This window comes from Microcaecilia unicolor, chromosome 4 (genome assembly GCF_901765095.1).
Source record: "Microcaecilia unicolor chromosome 4, aMicUni1.1, whole genome shotgun sequence".
In the NCBI taxonomy this organism is placed as follows: Eukaryota; Metazoa; Chordata; class Amphibia; order Gymnophiona; family Siphonopidae; genus Microcaecilia; species Microcaecilia unicolor.
The window spans coordinates 343,700,163-343,719,814 of record NC_044034.1 but is presented as its reverse complement, the minus strand read 5'-3'; the positions used below and the strand labels follow the sequence as shown (position 1 = coordinate 343,719,814).

Below are 19,652 nucleotides of genomic sequence, written 5' to 3'. Positions count from 1 at the left end.
GTAGCAGATTCTCCCTGGGTGTTTTGAGGGAGGAGGCAATATTCTTGGAGATTATTTTGGGGTTGTAGCCACCCAACTTGATTGGTGCTTCAGCCATCCCTTCTCTCGTCTCAGCTCTGGTCCCGCCCTCATTTCCTGTTTCCGCAAGGGCAGGACCAGAGCTGAGACGAGAGAAGGGAAGGCTGAAGTGCCGAGCCTGCTCGCCTTTCAATGCTGCCGCCGGGACCCTGAGGTAAGATGACTTTTAAAATTTTAGCACCCCCAATCATTTTGAAAAGTTGGCTCCTATGGTTGATGATACGTTGAAACCTTCTGCTCAGTGTTCAGTGGTGGCTTAGAAAGCAAATAGAATGTTAGGTATTATTAGAAAAGGAATGTAAAACAAAAATGAGGACGTTATAATGCCTTTGTATCGCTCCATGGTGCGACCGCACCTCAAATACTGTGTGCAGTTCTGGTTACCGCATCTCAAAAAAAGATATAGTGGAATTAGAAAAGGTACAGAGAATGGGCGATGAAAATGATAAAGGGGATGGAATGACTTCCCTTTGAGGAAAGACTAAAGCGGTTAGGGCTCTTCAGCTTAGAGAAAAGACGGCTGAGGGGACATATGATAGAGGTCTATAAAATAATTGGTGGAGTGAAAAGGGTAGAAGTGAAGCGTCTGCTGACTCTTTCCAAAAATACTAGGACTAGGGGGCATTCAATGAAACTACAAAGTAGTAAATTTAAAATGAATCAGAGAAAATTTTCTTTACCTAACATGTAATTAAACTCTGGAATTCATTGCCAGAAAATGTGGTAAAAACGGCGGTTAGCTTAGTGGGGTTTTAAAAAGGTTTGGACGGCTTCCTAAAGGAAAAGTCCATAGACCATTATTAAAATGGACTTGGGGAAAATCCACTACTTATTTTTGGGATAAGCAGCATAAAATATTTTGTACTGGGGGATCTTGCCAGGTATTTGTGACCTGGATTGGCCACTGTTGGAAACAGGATGCTGGGCTTGATGGACCTTTGGTCTGTCCCAGTATGGCAATACTTATGTATTTGTGTACTTATAGGAACTTGGGCATCAAGGCACTTGAGTGGATTTGCTGGAATGAGAGGAAAAACAACTGCAGAGCTTTTCATTAGTAACTATCAGAAAGAGAGATATTCTGGCTAGAAAGCTGAAATATCTGGATAATCACAATAGAAGGAACAACTTGAGATTTCTTAATTTTCATAAGTCACCATTGATTCCTGCATTGGACGTGCTTAAGAAGTGCTCTGATCTCATCCCATGGTTTTCAGTATCACCTTTATGCTAATGACTCCCAGATCTACCTCTCCACACAGAAATTTCAGCAGGAATCCAGGCCCAAGTATCAGCCTGCCTGTCTGACATTGCTGCCTGGATGTCTCACCGCCACATGAAATTAATGTAACAAGAATAATTTTTTTTTATTAAAATGTTACCTGGCCCTGGGAGTACATCCAAAACATTTTTATTTTCTCATTTCCATCTTCCAAAATTCAAGACAGCTGATGTGCAGATCAGTAGGACCCAAAGCAGTCCAAAACACGTAAAGTCATAAACAACACAGTTTATACCTAATTGTTGAACCACCTTTAGGATTCACCTTTGGGTTAAAACGCAAAACCACGTGCATGTAAGGACTGGATAAACAAATTAGAACAAAGTTTAAAGCAAATACCCTTAAAATGTAATACTTGGTAGCATTAATGAAACAGTGATGGAATATTCACGTAGCAAGCAGCCCGAGCCAACAGATTTATTTTCCACTAAACATAATTAACTTTGTATGAACCTGGTGGCTAATAGTGTGCTGAACTGGACAGAACTTCTGCATGATGGAAGTCTTTCCTTCATTATTCAATTATACCACCCTGTGAAACAGTAATAGAAAAAGGCAAGTGCATTTTTATAATATACCATTGCATTCCTCAAAACAAAAGAAGCAAGTTCCCATATGCCATCTTTTTTATTTTGATGTAGGCACAGAGAAAAAAGATGTTAAATGCTCCCAGGTTTCAACCTAATTAATGTTTTGAAAAAAATTCTACTTATAAATAGTAAGTCTTATTGTTAAGTATCTACCTTTTTTATGCTGCTTTTAACTCCTAACCCGTATTCACTTGTTCAGAACCCTTATTTTATCATCCTCACTTTAATATTCCCTTATCTCTGCACGAATACGGGGAGTCCCTATAACTAGTTCCTCCAAATAACAGAATGATTTACAATTTAGAACTAATTACTACTCTAACCGATGAAACCAATATTGCCTCTGTGTACATCCATATGCTGCACAAGCCGGCATGTTGGAAAATAGAAGTGAAATCAAATTTGCTTTGTTTTGGGTGAACGGAGACGACAGCTTCGCGGAGGAGAGGGAAAGGGAGATTAACCTAATTGGCTTCAGCTTTTTGACGTCAGGCAGCCTCCGTTACCCAGCGTCCCTCTGCGTTTCCGCGCATGCGCAGCGCAGGCCGTACGGTTTCATTCAACCTCCCCTTGGCTTTTGACCTAGAGACTAGCGGCCTGAGGAGAAGATGGCGGCCGCGGTGACCGGGTTCAGGCAGAAGGTAAAGTTGGACGGACGAGTCTCCAGGGAGGAGGGTTATTTCGCTGTTCCGATAACGCTAGGGTCGGTGGCAGAGTTCGGACATCGCCACCTTGTATAGGCCCCTCTGAATGGATCTGTATTATTTATTATTATTGGTTTTATGAGCTGCTTCCCAGGTTTTGAACAGAGCGGTTTATTACTTAAAATCAACTTATGGTACATGAAGTATAATTCCTAAGACTACATAGGAATAGTCAAGCACAGATGTATACTGGAAACAAAACCATATTGTTTACTGACCTTTAAATGCATCCACTCTGCAGCCCCTACTACTACTATTTAGCATTTCTATAGCGCTACAAGGCGTACGCAGCGCTGCACAAACATAGAAGAAAGACAGTCCCTGCTCAAAGAGCTTACAATCTAATAGACAAAAAAATAAATAAAGTAATCAAATCAATTAATGTGAACGGGAAGGAAGAGAGGAGGGTAGGTGGAGGCGAGTGGTTACAAGTGGTTACGAATCTTGCATGGAATCTTGTCACTCTTTAGGATTCCAGAATCTTGCAATTCTTTGGGGTTCTACATGGAATGTTGATACTCCTTGAGATTACTACTACTATTTAGCATTTCTATAGCGCTACAAGGCGTACGCAGCGCTGCACAAACATAGAAGAAAGACAGTCCCTGCTCAAAGAGCTTACAATCTAATAGACAAAAAATAAATAAAGTAAGCAAATCAAATCAATTAATGTGAACGGGAAGGAAGAGAGGAGGGTAGGTGGAGGCAAGTGGTTACAAGTGGTTACGAGTCAAAAGCAATGTTAAAGAGGTGGGCTTTCAGTCTAGATTTAAAGGTGGCCAAGGATGGGGCAAGACGTAGGGGCTCAGGAAGTTTATTCCAGGCGTAGGGTGCAGCGAGACAGAAAGCGCGAAGTCTGGAGTTGGCAGTAGTGGAGAAGGGAACAGATAAGAAGGATTTATCCATGGAGCGGAGTGCACGGGAAGGGGTGTAGGGAAGGACGAGTGTGGAGAGATACTGGGGAGCAGCAGAGTGAGTACATTTATAGGTTAGTAGAAGAAGTTTGAACAGGATGCAAAAACGGATAGGGAGCCGCTCCCATCTCTCCCTACATTCCTCCCCGTGAACTCCGTTCACTGGACAAATCTCTCTTGTCGTCCCCCTCCTCCTCTACTGCTAACTCCAGGCTTCGCTCCTTTTCTCTTGCGGCACCTTATGCCTGGAATAGACATCCTGGACCTATACGTCTAGCTCCATCTCTACCTGTTTTCAAATCTAACCCACCTTTTTCACTGCTGCTTTTTAGCTCCTAGCCAATACTCAATTGCCCTCCCTTTGTCCCTTCCTTCCTTCTCACCCATTACTCTTCATTACCTATTACTTCATTACCCATTACTTTTCATCACCCGTATCTGTCTTGTCTGTCTGTATTATAAATGATGATAATAATAATAATAATGACATGGTCCTCAACCCTATTTTAAAGGAAGTCCATTTGCAGTGAATAGGGATACCCCCTGTCTCTTTCCTCGGTGTGTACGTCTTGTCTTTCCAAGTCCATTTACTCTAACTTAATCAAATAGTCAGACTTAGTTGGTCTAATACAGTATATGGTGGTTTACCTTAGTTGTAGCCGTGACTACGTTTACTGTGCTGAAGTGGGGTTATTTTCAGCTAGATATTTTTTTGCACATTATTATCTTTTGAACTTTTAACTGCCTCTTAGGTTTCTTCTGATGCTAGTACAGCAGGCATAACCTGCATTTTATCTGCTTAAAATGTATCTTTTATAGTAAGAATAGTGAATAGTAGAGGGATGTTGATGCAAAAGGGGCCAGAGAGAACTGGGAAAGAAGGAAGGAAGGAGTCGATCTGTAACGTTGTAGAGCAGTTGTTCTCAGCTCAGCCCATACATTCAGGGTATTACAAATTAATGTTCTTGAAAATATTTATATGCAAGGGAGGCAGTGCAATTAAAATTAATCATTCGTGCATATTCTTTGTGGATAGTCTGAAAATCTGACTGGCTAGATGTTTCTTGAGTATTGAGTTGAGAACCACTGATCTAGTACATAGTAACATAGTAGATGACGGCAGAAAAAGACCTGCACAGTCCATCCAGTCTGCCCAACAAGATAAACCCATATGTGCTACTTGGAAGTCTGCCCAGCACTAGCCCCGCCTCTCACCACTGGCTCTGCCACCCAATCTCAGCTAAGCTTCTGAGGATCCATTCCTTCTAGACAGGATTCCTTTATGTTTATCTCACGCATGCTTGAATTCCGTTACGGTTTTCATCTTCATCACCTCCCGCGGGAGGACATTCCAAGTATCCACCACTCTCTCTGTCAAAAAAATACTTCCTGACATTTTTCTTGTCCCTTCAATCTCATTTCATGTCCTTTAGTTCTACCACCTTAGTACAGTAGTTCAGTGCAGGGGTAGGCAACCTCAGTGCTTGATGGCTGCAATCCAGTTGGGTTTTCAGGATGCATGAGATCTATTTGCATGCACTGCCTTCATTGTATGTAAATAGATCTCTTGCATGTTCATTGGGGAAATCCGAGCTAAGGTTGGGCACCGCTGGTTTAATGCAATAACAATGTCAGCTGGTATTCCGACTCCATAGATTTTTTAAAATACATTATTATTTTTTTTATCTCAAATTTGGTACAGGTATACCGCATACATTAACATTTAGAAGGTGGCAGGAAATAATCTGATTGGTATCTTTCAACAACTTTTTCTACAAATCTATATTAGTATATACACACTTTGTCATATTTCGTATGCTTGCATGTTTAAACAAACTACAGAAAAAATATTCATTGACTTTTAAGTATGATTCTTAAACCTTTAGCCAGTTGGGTTTTCAGGATATCTGCAATCAATATGCATGAGAGAGATTGCATGCTTACTACCTCTGTTATAGGCAAATCTGTCTCATGCATGTTCATTAACGAAACTAATCATAATATGATGACTAAAATAGTTTCAAATATATTCCACAATTTACTGCAAAATGTGTTGTCTTGTTATCGCTACAATTTTTTTTTTATCAAATCATCCTTTCCAAAAATACTAGGACTAGGGGGCATGTGATGAAGCTACAAAGTAGTAAATTTAAAACAAATTGGAGAAACTTTTTCTTCACTCAACATGTAATTAAACTCTGGAATTCGTTGCCAGAGATTGTGGTAAAGGCGGTTACTTTAGCGGGGTTTAAAAAAGGTTTGGACGGCTTCCTAAAGGAAAAGTCCATAGACCATTATTAAAATGACTTGAGGAAAATCCACTGCTTCTTTCTGGGGTAAGCAGCATAAAATGTATTGAACTTTTTTTGGATCTTGCCAGGTACTTGTGACCTGGATTTGCCACTGTTGAAAACAGGATATTGGGCTTGATGGACCTTCAGTCTGCCCTATTATGGCAATACTTATGTACTTATCACAAATATATAATCACATTATTAACTTATCTGAAACAAGTACTCGGTAGGATTACTCTGGTCGTTGATGAATGTCCTGGCAATGTCTATTCAACTGGCCATGTTACAGATCAAATCAATAAAAGAAGCTCTAGAAGATGGATGGATCAACTACAGTCTACAATCACTGTTATATAGTCTCTTAGTCAAACCAGTAGAGGATAATGTTCTCATCATCAGCTCACCTTCCAAAGAGTCCTACTAAGAAACTCCCCAAATATTTGGTCCTCATGGCGTAAGTGCAACAAACACACAATCTAAACAGGACGTGTTAAGACCGTGTGTTGTTTGCACTTACGCCATTAAGACTGAACATTTGGGAAGTTTCTCAGTAGGACTCTTTGGAATGCAAGTTGGTGACGAGAACATTATGGATTGAAGTTTTAGTTTTATATCTTCTACAGGTTTGACAAAGAGACTATATAACAATGATTGTAGACTGTTGATCCATCCATCTTCTGGACCGTCTTTTATTGATGCGATCTGTAACATCGCCAGTTGGAAGGATGTTGCCAGGACATTCATCAACGACCAGAGTAATCCTACCGAGTACTTGTTTCAGATAAGTTAATAATGTGATTATATATTTGTGACTTGTGTTTAAGGGTTTGTATGTGATTTGATAAAAAATGTTTCTAGAGATAACAAGACAATAAATGTTGTAGTAAATTTTTGAATATTTGAAACTATCTTAGTCATCATTTATGATTAGAGTATAAAGCGTTTGATGACAATAGAACAGAGTATTTAGTGTAAATAATGGACCTATCTAGGCCTTTCCAAAAACAGGTCAAGAGGCTTGAAGCTGTCAGCCAGACCTAAAAATCATACCCTCCGTGTGACCCAGAGGCTCATGAGCTCTTGCTGACAGGCTTGCAGAAAGAGGACATGAAGCAATTTTCCATGGAAGGTGTTTACTTGTATTAATGCATATTCATTAGGGATATCTTGAAAACCTGACTGGCTGACAGGTTTGAGAACCATTCTTATGGAAGACAGTTGAGGCATATCTGATATGCACACTAACATAAGGCTTTTGTGCTTTCTAGGTGCGCTACTTCAGCACCAGTGTGATCAGGCCAGTGTCACAGCTGGTCAAGGTTGGTGGTTTGCTTCTTTACAATTATTCTCTCTATATATGATAGTAAATCCTGTTGTACAAATTAAAAGTAATGTTTATTTTCACATCACTGTTTAAATGATCTGTATAGTGTTTTGCCATGATCTTCTATAGATGGCAAATGAATGGGACAATCAGAATGTGGGCCAGGGCTGGAAAACTACTGTAGACCTGATATTTGGGACCTAGCACTGCCCCAGGCTCAAGAGGAGCTGTTGCCTGGCTGCGCTGTGGAGGAAGCAAAGTTGCAGCCCAGGCCAGACCACACTGAGGGAGACCTGATACGAAATCCCCACCACATGGCCATGTTGAGGAGGAGCTGGGGCTGTCTCTTGGCTACACTGAGGAAGAACTGGGTTTGTAGCATGGGACAGGTCCCCTGCTGTCTGGCCATACTGAGGAGAAGAGACTGGAAAGGGAGAAGCCCGTAGGGATTGAGAGAAGAGGGGAAGAAAAGACAGGAGGGGACAGAAAAGAAGCAGAAGTAAGTAAAGAGAGACAAAAAACACATTATAAAGGAGAGCTATTTTTGCCCTAATATTTTAGCTGATGTTTAATTATTTCCAGCCCTAAGCACAGCTGACTTATTGATGTTGGGTAAAACCAACAGTGAAAATTGTAGAAGCATAACCTCAAAGGGATAGCCAGCAGAGCAGTAGGACAGGGGCTTTAACCTTCGCTCAATGTACTCTGCTTTTTATAGTTCATGAATCCCAGTGTCACCTAGCAATCAACTTGCCTGGCTCATATTTACATAGTAACATAGTAGATGACGGCAGAAAAAGACCTGCACGGTCCATCCAGTCTGCCCAACAAGATAAATTCATATGTGCTACTTTTTGTGTATACCCTACCTTGATTTGTACCTGTCCTCTTCAGGGCACAGACCGTATAAGTCTGCCCAGCACTATCCCCGCCTCCCAACCACCAGTCCCACCTCCGGCTCTAGCACAGACCGTATAAGTCTGCACAGCACTAGCCCCGCCTCCCAACCACCAGCCTCGCCTCCCACCACTGGCACAAACTGTATAAGTCTGCCCAGCACTATCCCCGCCTCCCAACCACCAGCCCCGCCTCCCAACCACCAGCCCCGCCTCCCACCACCGGCTCTGGCACAGACCGTATGAGTCTGCCCAGCACTATCCCCGCCTCCCAACCACCAGCCTCGCCTCCCACCACCGGCTCTGCCACGCAATCTCGGCTAAGCTCCTGAGGATCCCTTCCTTCTGAACAGGATTCCTTTATGCTTATCCCACGCATGTTTGAATTCCTAAACATGTCCAACAGCTGTACTGCTTTCATGTCTAAGAGCTCTCCAATAGTACAGTAAGGAGAAGTGGACACACAAACAGGGAAAGGAACCTCTAATATTGGTTGGGAGCTTATTCACATATCCCAAAATGAACTCCTAATCCATCAGGTGTACACAGCCTGTCCTGCTTTTTCTTTTCTCAGGTTCTGGGTTTCAGGGTTCCCTCAGGTTCTGGGTTTCAGGTTGTTATATTGACAGGAGTTGAGAAATCCCAATCTTTAAAAAAAATGAGTTTAAAACCCAATTCAAGCATCTTCCTGTTACTGACGTCCCTACCTCAGTTCTAATCCCAGCTGTGCTAGCATGCCACATACTTTATTTGGGTAATAAATTAGTAGCATCCTTGCTTCACACGTTCAGAAGTTGCCATACTGTGTCCATGCACGGAAAAAGCTGCTGGCCTCTTAGATGGCTGCATGTATGCCCCTGGAGTATTGTACAGGACATTTAGGATCAATTTTTGGTCAATAATGGTATATGAATCTAGATTAATATATCTATTAATCAGTTTTGTGTTTGAAGAGACATGGATGTTTCAGTCACAGAATGTGATAATAAATAAGAGACTACTTCCTCTCTAAAACTAAGTTTAGTGACATGGGAGCCTAGTGGATGCCTGGACTGATACCCTACATCCGTTTTTTTACCACAGGCAGAGTTCCTTTGACAAATGGCCTCCTCTGTTACATCACATGTTCAGTACTACTGTGTTGTGTTGCTGTTCATTATGTACTCTAGCAAATTTAAGGAGGCATTTCTGTGGTATTGTAAAATGTGTGGTGCTGTGTAATCTTCTCGTCTTTGTATTGCAACTTAAGTAGATTCATTTACAGATATGTCATACTGATAAACATAGTAACATAGTAGATGACGGCAGAAAAAGACCTGCACGGTCCATCCAGTCTGTCATACTGATGTTCTAACATGTCATGTATAAATTGTTTGTGCTGTAAAAGCTGGATGAGAGCGCTGGGTTTTCTCATGTTTTGATTTGTAGGTAGACTTTCTTGAATTAGTGACCTGCCTCCTCATCCTTCTCTATATTTCCTGGTTTTGCTTTTCTAGCCTCCAATCCAGGTGTATGGGCTGGAAGGTCGTTATGCTACTGCCCTCTACTCTGCTGCTTCGAAGCAGAAGAAGCTAGAACAGGTGGAGAAAGAGCTAACCAGAGTATCGGTAAGAAACCACTTGGGCCTCCCATTCCACTTCTGCCAGGGGTGAACTAGTTACATTTGATTTTTATCTTTTCATCCATTTCCATCTGGTATTGAGACATTGAGTGCACGTGTTTGATTAAAAATATTGAGCAGTTTTTTTTAAGGCCAGTGGTAAGAATAAAAGTATCATTGATTTTGGTGACATGCAATATAAGGGTACTGATACCACTGCTTTTTAACATATTTATAAATGATCTAGAGATGGGAATAACTAATGAGGTAATTACATTTGCTAATGACACAAAGTTATTCAAATTTGTTAAATAGAAAGAGGATTGTGAAAAATTGCAAGAGGACCTTACGAGACTTGGCATCCAAATGGCAGATGACTTTTAATGTGAGCAAGTGCAAAGTGATGCATGTGGGAAAGAGGAAGCCAAACCATTGTTACGTGATGCAAGGTTCCACATTAGAAGTCACGGACCAAGAAAGGGATCTAGGTGTCATCGTTGATGATACGTTGAAACCTGCTCAGTGTGCTGCGGCAAAAGCAAATAGAATGTTAGGTATTATTAGGAAAGGAATGGAAAACAAAAATGAGGACATTTATAATGCCTTTGTATCGCTCCATGGTGCAACCACACCTTGAATACTGTGTTCAATTCTGGTCACCGCATCTCAGAAAAGATATAGTGGAATTAGAAAAGGTGCAGAGAAGGGCAACAAAAATGATAAAGGGGATGGGACGGCTTCCCTATGAGGAAAGGCTAAAGCAGCTACAGCTCTGCAGCTTGAAGAAAAGGCGGCTGAGGGAAGATATGATCGAAATCTATAAAATGCGGAGTGGAATGGAACAGGTAGATGTGAATCACTTGTTTACTCTTTCGAAAAATACCAGGACTAGGGTGCATGCAAAGAAGCTACTAAGTAAATTTAAAATGAATCGGACAAAATATTTCTTCACTCAATGAGTAATTAAACTCTGGAGTCGTTACCAGAGAATGTGGCAATAGCAGTTAAGTTTAGCAGGGTTTAAAAAAGGTTTGGGTAATTTCCAAAAAAGTCCATAAGCCATTATTAAGATGGACTTGGGAAAATCCACTTCGTATTCTAGGATAAGCAGCATAAACTCAGTTTTACTGTTCTGGGCTCTTGCCAGGTACTTGTGACCTGGATTGGCCACTGTTGTAAACAGGATACTGGGCTTGATGGACCTTCGGTCTGACCCAGTATGACATTGCTTACGTACTTAGCATTATCTGGACTTCTGAGGCCTTTTTTTCCTCCTGTTTAATATTAAAGTACTAAGTGTTAAGTTGATAGCTATCAAAGTATTGTTTGATTTTCAGCTATTTAGTTTTTTTATTTATTTATTTTATTTTTTATATTTTTACATTATCATTTATGCACATACATAAAATCGGAAATACGGAAAAGGGAGAGAATTCAATATTTACATCACTCAGGAAATTGAAAAAGAAAAATATTTACTCCTCCTTTTTCCTATATTATTAGACCACAACACTGGATCCAAGTTCAAAGAAATATTATTTGAAGAATTATTTAAACTAATAAATAAAGACGGAAGAATTCATTTTGAGCGCAGCAGATCTCAGCTTTTAATTCAAGGCATGAATCTCTACTCTTTACCAATAATAAATTCCTGAAGCTTCTCAGGCTGAAAGAAAACATAATTCTGAGAATTAAATCGTACTACACATCTACAGGGATATTTAAGGAGGAAGGAGCCTCCAATACTAATCAGCCTAGGCTTCAAAGTTAGAAACGCCTTCCTCCTTTTTTGAGTATCCCTGGACAAGTCAGGAAAAATTTGAATTTTTGCGCCTAAGAATTCTTCATTTATGTTACGAAAGTACAACTTAAAGACATTATTACGGTCTAGCTCGAATGCGAAGGACACTAACAAAGTAGTTCTCTCAGTTATTATTTGAAGTGAATCCTGGAGAAATTCTGTTAAGTTCATTTGTGGGGTTTCCCCCGCAGCCGAGCGAATTCCCATGATATATTGAATTTTAGTCATTGGTGGTATATTTTCCTCCGGAATATGTAAAACCTCTTTCAAATACTTCTTAAACATCTCCAATGGGGCAATTAATGGAGATTTTGGAAAATTCAGTATCCGCAAATTATTCTTACGAAGCTGGTTCTCTAAATGTTCAAATTTCCTATTTTGAATATTTTTTTCTTTGGAAACTAAAGCAGTAAAAGTTTTAAAAGTTTGTACCTCACTGTCCAAAGCCTCCATTTTACTGTCCTGGGCTTCAAGCTTGATCTTGAAATTCTCCTGCACCGTTTTAATCTCCAACAGTTCCACTTGTGTTGTCTTGGAGATTCTTTCTAGAGTAGCGTTCATGCCTTGAATGGCTTCCCATACCATCTCTAGGGTGACCACAGCCGTTCTATTTCATTCTCCGATAATTCCTGCAGGCGACTCCTGCAACAGCAGACTCCCGGACCAAGGTCCTGACTGCCCTGATGTCTCCGCAGGAGAAGAAGTTGCGACGGGGCCTCCTACTACAGCCCCAGGGGCTAACCGATCTCTGGATCCCTCATGAGGCTGTTCCTCCGACGCCGCTTTCCCCCCTGTAGGTCTCGGAGGGGCTGTGAAAGGGGGAGGACTCGGAGAGACTCCCTCCAAGCTGTGCTCCGGCAAAAGCGTCGGAGCCGTCGAGGCGCTCAACGAGGATCCCGGCGTGCGCACCACTATCGCATCCAATGTTCCCTGCCGCTTGGTGGAAGATTCTTCCTGTCTCGAGGAGGTGAGCACAAGGGATTTCCCCTTTCTTTTTCCCATAATGGGTGTTAGAAAGGTCCAATGCTCAAGGGAATCACTTGGCGTTCAGGAGGTGTCCGCTCGCACATCCGTCTCGGGCGCCATCTTGGATCTCCACGGTTTATTTTTTCAGCTATTTAGTTTTTGTTGTTTAAATACATTATTTTTGCTGAAATTTCCCTTGTGAATATTTTGGTGGTTTTTTTCACTATAAAGGGTTTAGACATTCAGTGGCAGAAATTCAAATTAAAAGTCCCCAAGCAAAATATCAGAAAGGGCCTCCAGAGTAAGGGAGATCTCACCTGAGAAGGTAGGAAGGGTAATAAGACTTCTTTGGGCCCCCTGCACTGCAGGGGCTACGTGGGCCAAATTTATGCCATTGGACTCTATACTCTAGGCAACATTTGTTGTGGACATTGTACGTTCATGTAGGTGAAGGGTGTGATTATAACCAAAACTTTTTTCTACTAACTGATCAATTGGGGATTTATGTGCAAATTGTAGACTAACTGTAGTGAGCCTGCCTGTTGTGCATTATAACACAGGAATATTTATTTATGTATTGCATTTGTATCCCACCTCTTTGCAGGCTCAATGTGGCTTACAATAAATCATGGATAGTGGAAATGAGAGGAGAATTGACATTTAGTGTTACAGAAGTAATTTGGGTAGCTTGGTAATGGAAAACAAGATAGTAACATGACATAAGGCATTCTTAACATTGCTAGATATGTGTGGGGAGTTCACTAGTTTTGTTTTTTGTGGTATATCTTGTCGAAGAGATGGGTCTTCAGTTGTTTGCAGAAGTTGGTCAGTTCATAGGTCGCTTTTAGGTTCCGTGGCAGTGCGTTCCAGAATTGCGTGCTCATATAGGAAAAGGTTGATGCGTGCATTAGTTTATATTTTAGGCCTTTGCAGTTAGGGAAATGAAGATTAAGGAATGTGCGAGATGATGTTTTGGCATTCCTGGGTGGTAGGTCGATCAGGTCCGACATGTAGGCTGGGGGCCTCGCCGTGGATGATTTTGTGTACTAGGGTGCGTACTTTGAACGTGATGCGTTCTTTGAGTGTAGCTTCTCTCGTAGGGGCTTTGCGCTTTCGTATTTTGGTTTTCCAAATATGGGTCTGGCTGCTGTGTTCTGGGCTGTCTGGAGTTTTTTGAGTATTTGCTCTTTGCAGCTGGCATAGAGTGAGTTGCAGTAGTCTAAGTGACTGAGTACTAATGATTGTACCAAGTTTCGGAAAACGGTTCTTGGGAAGTATGGTTTTACTCTTTAATTTCCACATTAATTGGAACATCTTTTTGGTTATGATTTTCGCGTGATTCTCTAGTGTCAGGTGCCGGTCAATGGTGACTCCTAGGATTTTCAGGGTTTCTGAAATTGGTAGATTTAGTTTTATTGTGAATGATGGCAGAAAAAGAGCCATTGGCTCATTCAGTCCACCTAATTATTATTCATGCTGTCAGGATATATCCCTGCCACCAGCCATGTAAACTTTAGCACTTGTAATATATTGCTCCTTATCTAAGTCAGTTTTTGTTGTCTTCCTCTTTGTCCTTCACCATCGTGGGCAGATAATCCTGAGCTGTGTAATAATCTAAACAGCAGCCAAAAGCTAGAGAGCCTGTTATATGAACATTTTAAGTCCCCAAGGCTTACTGTAACCAGCCAACACCAGCCAAATTACCCCATGACCTGAGGTGCAACTAGATTTTATTTTTTGATCCAGAATTTTCTCCTTTTTAAGTGTGGGTTTGGGTTTAGCTCTCACCTTTTTGAGTAGAAACTCAAGGTGAGTAACGTTCAGGTACACTAGGTACTTCCCTGTCCCTGGAGGACTCACAATCTGAGTTTGTACCTGAGGCAATGGAGGCTTAAGGAGGTCTTTTACTAAGCTGCGGTTGAAATCAGATGCCCATTATATTCCTGTGGGCATCTCAGCGTTTACTGCCAGCTGATTTCTACCACGAGCTAAAAACGCTTCTGTGGCTTAGTAAAAGACCCCTTAAGTGACTTGCCCAAGATCAAAAGGAGCAGCACTGGGATTTGAACAAGGAACCCCTGGATATCAAGCTTGCTGCTTTAACCACTCTACTAACAGTGCTTTCTTTATCCTCCTAACAAAAGCTTTGAAGAAATGGACACTGATTCAAACAACAGTTTGTATCTGTGCTTATCAGAGTTTAAATGATGTGCAAGAATTCCAGTCTGAAAGAGCGATCTTTCTCTGCCCTTTTGATGCCTATTTTATAGACGTGTATGCTTCTGTTTTGTATGCCTGCTCTGTTATGTGTGTGCACTGGTCATTAGGTGATTTGAATTCTACCTTTTAGGCACTTATAAAAGATCCCAAAATGTCTGCAATCCTCTTGAATCCTCACGTGAAACGGGCCATCAAGCAGAAAAGTGTGTCTGATGCCTTAGCAAAGGAGAAGCTGTCCCCTGTCACCGTCAACTTTGTCAGTAAGTCTTATGCTTTTTTTCCTTTTTAATGTAAAGTCCTTCTGTCAGTATTTATTCTAAGTAAATTTGGGTTTTATTTTTTTTCACCCATCGCCACCTGCTGTTTTAATAAACGCAGCGCTTCTAATAGCTGACAGTCTGACTGTGGTGAAATGCCGCTCCCCACCCCTGAGGTTAAGGCAAGTTATTCAAACACCAGATGCTTTTCAGATATGTTGAAATGCAGTTTTAAACCTTCATCCAGTATCTTTGGGTTTATGGGTCCTAAATTATGGAATTCAGTATCCATTGATATGAGGCAAATCCTGTGTTATCTTTCTTTTAAGAGACAGTTGAAAGCCTGGTAATTCCAGAAATATTAAATAACTGAAAGTCAGTAAAGGTATTTGTATAAGCTGACACCTAAGTTTACATGCTGATAATGTGTGTATTAGAGCTATATTGAATAGTTTACTATTTGGTGGAACATGAATAATGAAAAATATTATTCAACCGAATACGAATAATGGGCATTGAGCTTTAACATCTACTATAATAAAACTCACCCTCAACGTTCTGAGGACACTGACGTCAGTGAAGCCCAAGCCCTGACTTCCTTCAAAAAGGTTTGAAGGTTCGTGGTGGTGAAGCCACCAAAATTGCTCTGGGCCCTGCCCTCGAGGGCGGAGCAATGGCAGAACAACGAAGGGGTTGGCAGGGAGGGAGGCGGGGGGGTGGGAAATCGCTCTGGGCCCCACCCTCGCGTCAAACGTCATGACGTTGGGGGTGGAGCAATGGCAGAACAACGAAGGGGTTGGCCAGGGAGGGAGGGGGGGTGTTGGCGACGAAAACCTTGCTAGCCTAGCGCCCGTTTCATTTGCTCAGAAACGGGCCTCTTTTACTAGTAAAAGATAAAAGAAGCAATGTGAAATTAGAGATCAAGTGTTTATTTCAGTAGTATTTAGCACAATAGAGACCCGCATTATTCTTATTTGAATTTAAATCACTATTCGGCTGAATACGATAATGTATTTGGGGCCAAATTGAATATGAATATTCGGTACAGCCCTAGCGTGTATGCTAAGAATACTACAACTTATGTGCATGATTGAAACCACTAATCCAAAGTTGTGCATTTTAGTTACAAAATAACACCAAGCCTTTACATGCACAAGTCACTTACCCCGGGATTCTACAAATGTTGCCTGAAAAGCCACAAGGAAACCAAGGCATATTCTGTAACAATGCGCATAACTTAATTGGTTAGCTAGCTAATCAGTGCTGTTAATTGGATGTTAAGCAGTTATCAGCACTAATTGACTATGTGCAAAACTCGCTAAGTGTATTCTATAATGTGGTGCGCCTAAATTTTAAGTTGCATAAATGAAAAGGGTGTGGCCATGGGCAGGGTGAGGGCGTTTCTAAAATCTTTGCGCATTGTTATAGAATACACTCGATCTGCGCCTAATTTAGGCATTGGGATTTACACCGTGGCCTAAATGGATGTGACCAAATTTAGTCACGTGGCAAGCCACTTGGCGCATTGTATATACCACACGGGAATTTGTCTATTCTATAAAAATTAGGCAAACATTAGAGAATAGGCCTAGGTGTAAGTTTTTTCCACACAAATTCTTCAGACGCCATATACAGAATTTAGCCCTTAATGTGGGTGGAGCATGGGCGTATTGCCAAGCGATGCACACAACTTACAGAATACTATCAGTTGTCCCTGTTACACCAGCCATTGACATAAATTTAAATTGGCAAGCCTTTCAGCACACCAGTATGACTTTGTGCTAGTCTTCTTTAACTGCTTCAGTGTGCCCAGAAGCTGTTATAGAATTGGCACTAAGCACACCCCATTGGGGCGCCACTTTAATGACTTGCCACCAATGTATTTTATTTTGAGTTAGTATTGTGTTTTACAATGTTTAGATATGTCATCCATGCTGTAACTCGTCTTGAGCTTGTTGGTGAAGCGTGTCATCTTTTTGTAAAGGAATATGGCTAGCTGGAAAGCACTTCTGTAATACTGGGTATATATGCCACTGTCTGGTGATGAGTGTATTAAGTGAGGGTTTTTCCCCTGTTCTTTTTCAGATGTGCTTGCTGAGAATGGTCGCCTGCGCCAGACTCCAGATGTGATTTCTGCTTTTAACAGAATTATGAGTGCTCACCGGGGAGAAGTGCTGTGCACAGTCACCACTGCTGGGGTTAGTTGAGGAATATTTCAGCAACTAGATAGGTTGTAAGTTAATAGGCTTGACAGCTGGCCATCTGCTTTCATTCTTGGCCAGAAGGATGTGTAGTGAAAGACCTGCTTTCTATGTGTAAGGGTAACCAGGGCTGCCAATGTTCTGCAGGTGCTGTAATTGCTTCCTAATTCCTGAATCAGTGTTTTTAGGTAGTAAAGAACATAATCTGCTCTACCAAAACAAACAGATCAACTTCCTAACTTCTAAGCTTGTATTTTTTGCCCTTTTTTTCAGCCTTTGGAAGCGGCCAGTCTTACAGAATTGCAAACTGCTTTAAGTGGCTTCCTGGCAAAAGGAGAAACTCTGAAATTGGAGACCAAGGTATGACACAGTAATGGTATTTTATACATCAAGGTGCCAGACCTTGAAGCCTTTCCCCATCACTAGTGTAGAGTAGACATGCTCTTGGTAAGTAAAAAAAAAAAAAAAAATCATTTAACCTTTCGTACTGTATTGTAACACAGACATCTTGTAAAAATTAAGGTAAGTCCTGTATGTGCAGATTGAGTGCCCCTGCCCCTTTCTTTTCTTAGAGAGCTTTGACAGCCGACCACAAGCTTCCAGTGTAGAGACAATAGCTTTTGATGCCAACTTCATAGGAGGAATTGATTGTTCAGAAAGGCTGCCTCTGTCCTCTGACTAACATAGTAGATGATGGCAGAAAAAGACCTGCATGGTCCATCCAGTCTGCCCAACAAGATAACTCATATGTGCTACTTTTTGTGTATACCTGACCTTGATTTGTATCTGTCTTTTTCAGGGCATAGACCGTATAAGTCTGCCCAGCACTAGCCCTGCCTCCACCATCCAACCTCCGCTAAGCTCCTGAGGATCCCTTCCTTTCCGAACAGGATTCCTTTATGTTTATCCCACGCATGTTTCAATTCCGTTACCGTTTTCATCTCCACCACCTCCTGCGGGAGGGCATTCCAAGCATCCACCACTCTCTCCGTGAAAAAATACTTCCTGACATTTTTCTTGAGTCTGCCCCCCTTCAATCTCATTTCATGCCCTCTAGTTCTACCGCATGTCTCTGGTGCAGTGTGCCAGAATAACACAAACTGTGTCTAAAGTTCCTCTTAGAGCCCGTAACTGTTTCTGAAGCAGTTCAGGCATCTCTTCTCTGGTTGTACGAATGTCAAGGGCAAATGAAAGAATAGTGCAACAGAATAATTGTTTGTATTCAACAGATCTCAGTGTTGTGAATGAATTACCCTGATGCTTCCTCTTATGTTACTCTACAGTTTCATTTTCCACTTTTTTTTTTCCTTCTAGACTGATCCTTCTATCCTTGGGGGAATGATTGTCAGCATTGGAGATAAATATGTTGACATGTCTACAAAAGCCAAGATTCAGAAAATGACCAAAATCATGCGAGACACTGTCTGAGAAGTTTTATCCTGGATCACCAATATTTTGCTGTCTGCATTCTTTTCTCAAAATAAAACCTCCTTGTAAAAAGGTGGTATAGTAAAACAATAAAAATTTCTCCACAACATGAGTGGAATTGGAGACCATTTGTGGGTCAGTATTGAGCTGAGGTGTATTGTATCATGGTTAGTGATTTCCTTGGTTCAGCCAGTAAAAGGAACTGATGGGCAGCTGTTACATACACTGTTAGATGCAGAAACAGAAGCTTCTGGTCTGTATACCTCAGAAGCAACTGATTTCGGGGGGGGGGGGGGGGGGGGGGAACGGGGACACTTCTAGATTATGCAAAACCTACTACCAAGTGACCCTGTCAAAGTAAATTGAGGTAGTACATAATTCCTGCTGCACCTTCATCTTGGCATGTAGTTCAGAGAGAATTTGATGTGCTGAACTGCAAACTTGGTTCTCTTTCCATGAGTTTATTAGGGAGTATGGCTTGGGCAGGAGAGGGATGCAGGTTAATGTCCAGCTGACCTTTTGATGGCTAGGTGTAGGTGATGTTTTATTTGTGATGAAGAGTTTAGGTATTGTTGGAATAAGTGAATTTTGGCTTTGGAAGATATCTCTCCCATATACAATGTCTTTGAAGGTGGACTGATTTGAGTGGAACTAAAATTAAAATCCTGGGTTAAATATTAGCATATAGCATCCTTTATGTAACTAGAGTCCGGGAAATGTGCAGCCAGACAACTTTAGAAATGTGGGAGTAGTGACTTCTGTGGCAGATGCTTCATATTTGATAGCTTTCATTTGGGACAGGAAAGATGGAACAGTGATCCACAATTTTAACTCTTTAGTGTAGGGTCAGTAGTATGAAGTAGGTAGAGCAATACCCTATGGTTACTCTAGCAGCATCTTGTGTGAACTAACTCTTGGTTTCTTAGTTGGGATTAAGACATGCCTAGAGAGGTGGGGGAGAGTAGGGGCTTGGGGGGGGGGGGGGGGGACGGCATGACCGAAGTGGCCACACAGATTATCTTCAGCATCTGCTGCCAGTTGATCAGTAAATTATGAGCATACCTTTGAAAACCTGGCATGTGATACTGATGTGGAGG

General features: G+C 41.4%; 1 protein-coding gene across 1 annotated transcript; it reads left to right on the top strand.

Moving 5' to 3' along the window:
• Positions 1-2,476: 2,476 nt before the first annotated feature.
• Positions 2,477-18,678, top strand: ATP5PO (ATP synthase peripheral stalk subunit OSCP). The gene is made up of 7 exons (XM_030199670.1): positions 2,477-2,591; positions 7,131-7,181; positions 9,579-9,689; positions 14,800-14,929; positions 17,012-17,124; positions 17,401-17,487; positions 18,442-18,678. Exons 1-7 carry the CDS (start codon positions 2,559-2,561, stop codon positions 18,553-18,555), a joined length of 639 nt encoding a protein of 212 aa, XP_030055530.1. The 5' UTR covers positions 2,477-2,558; the 3' UTR covers positions 18,556-18,678.
• The last annotated feature ends 974 nt before the right edge of the window (positions 18,679-19,652 follow it).

Bases quoted from the DNA above. Each gene is read 5' to 3' on its own strand.
- ATP5PO (XM_030199670.1), top strand. From the start codon at position 2,559: ATGGCGGCCGCGGTGACCGGGTTCAGGCAGAAG. The intron at 14,930-17,011 runs GTAAGTCTTATG...GTTCTTTTTCAG, and splicing joins TGTCACCGTCAACTTTGTCA to ATGTGCTTGCTGAGAATGGT. The intron at 17,125-17,400 runs GTTAGTTGAGGA...CCTTTTTTTCAG, and splicing joins GCACAGTCACCACTGCTGGG to CCTTTGGAAGCGGCCAGTCT.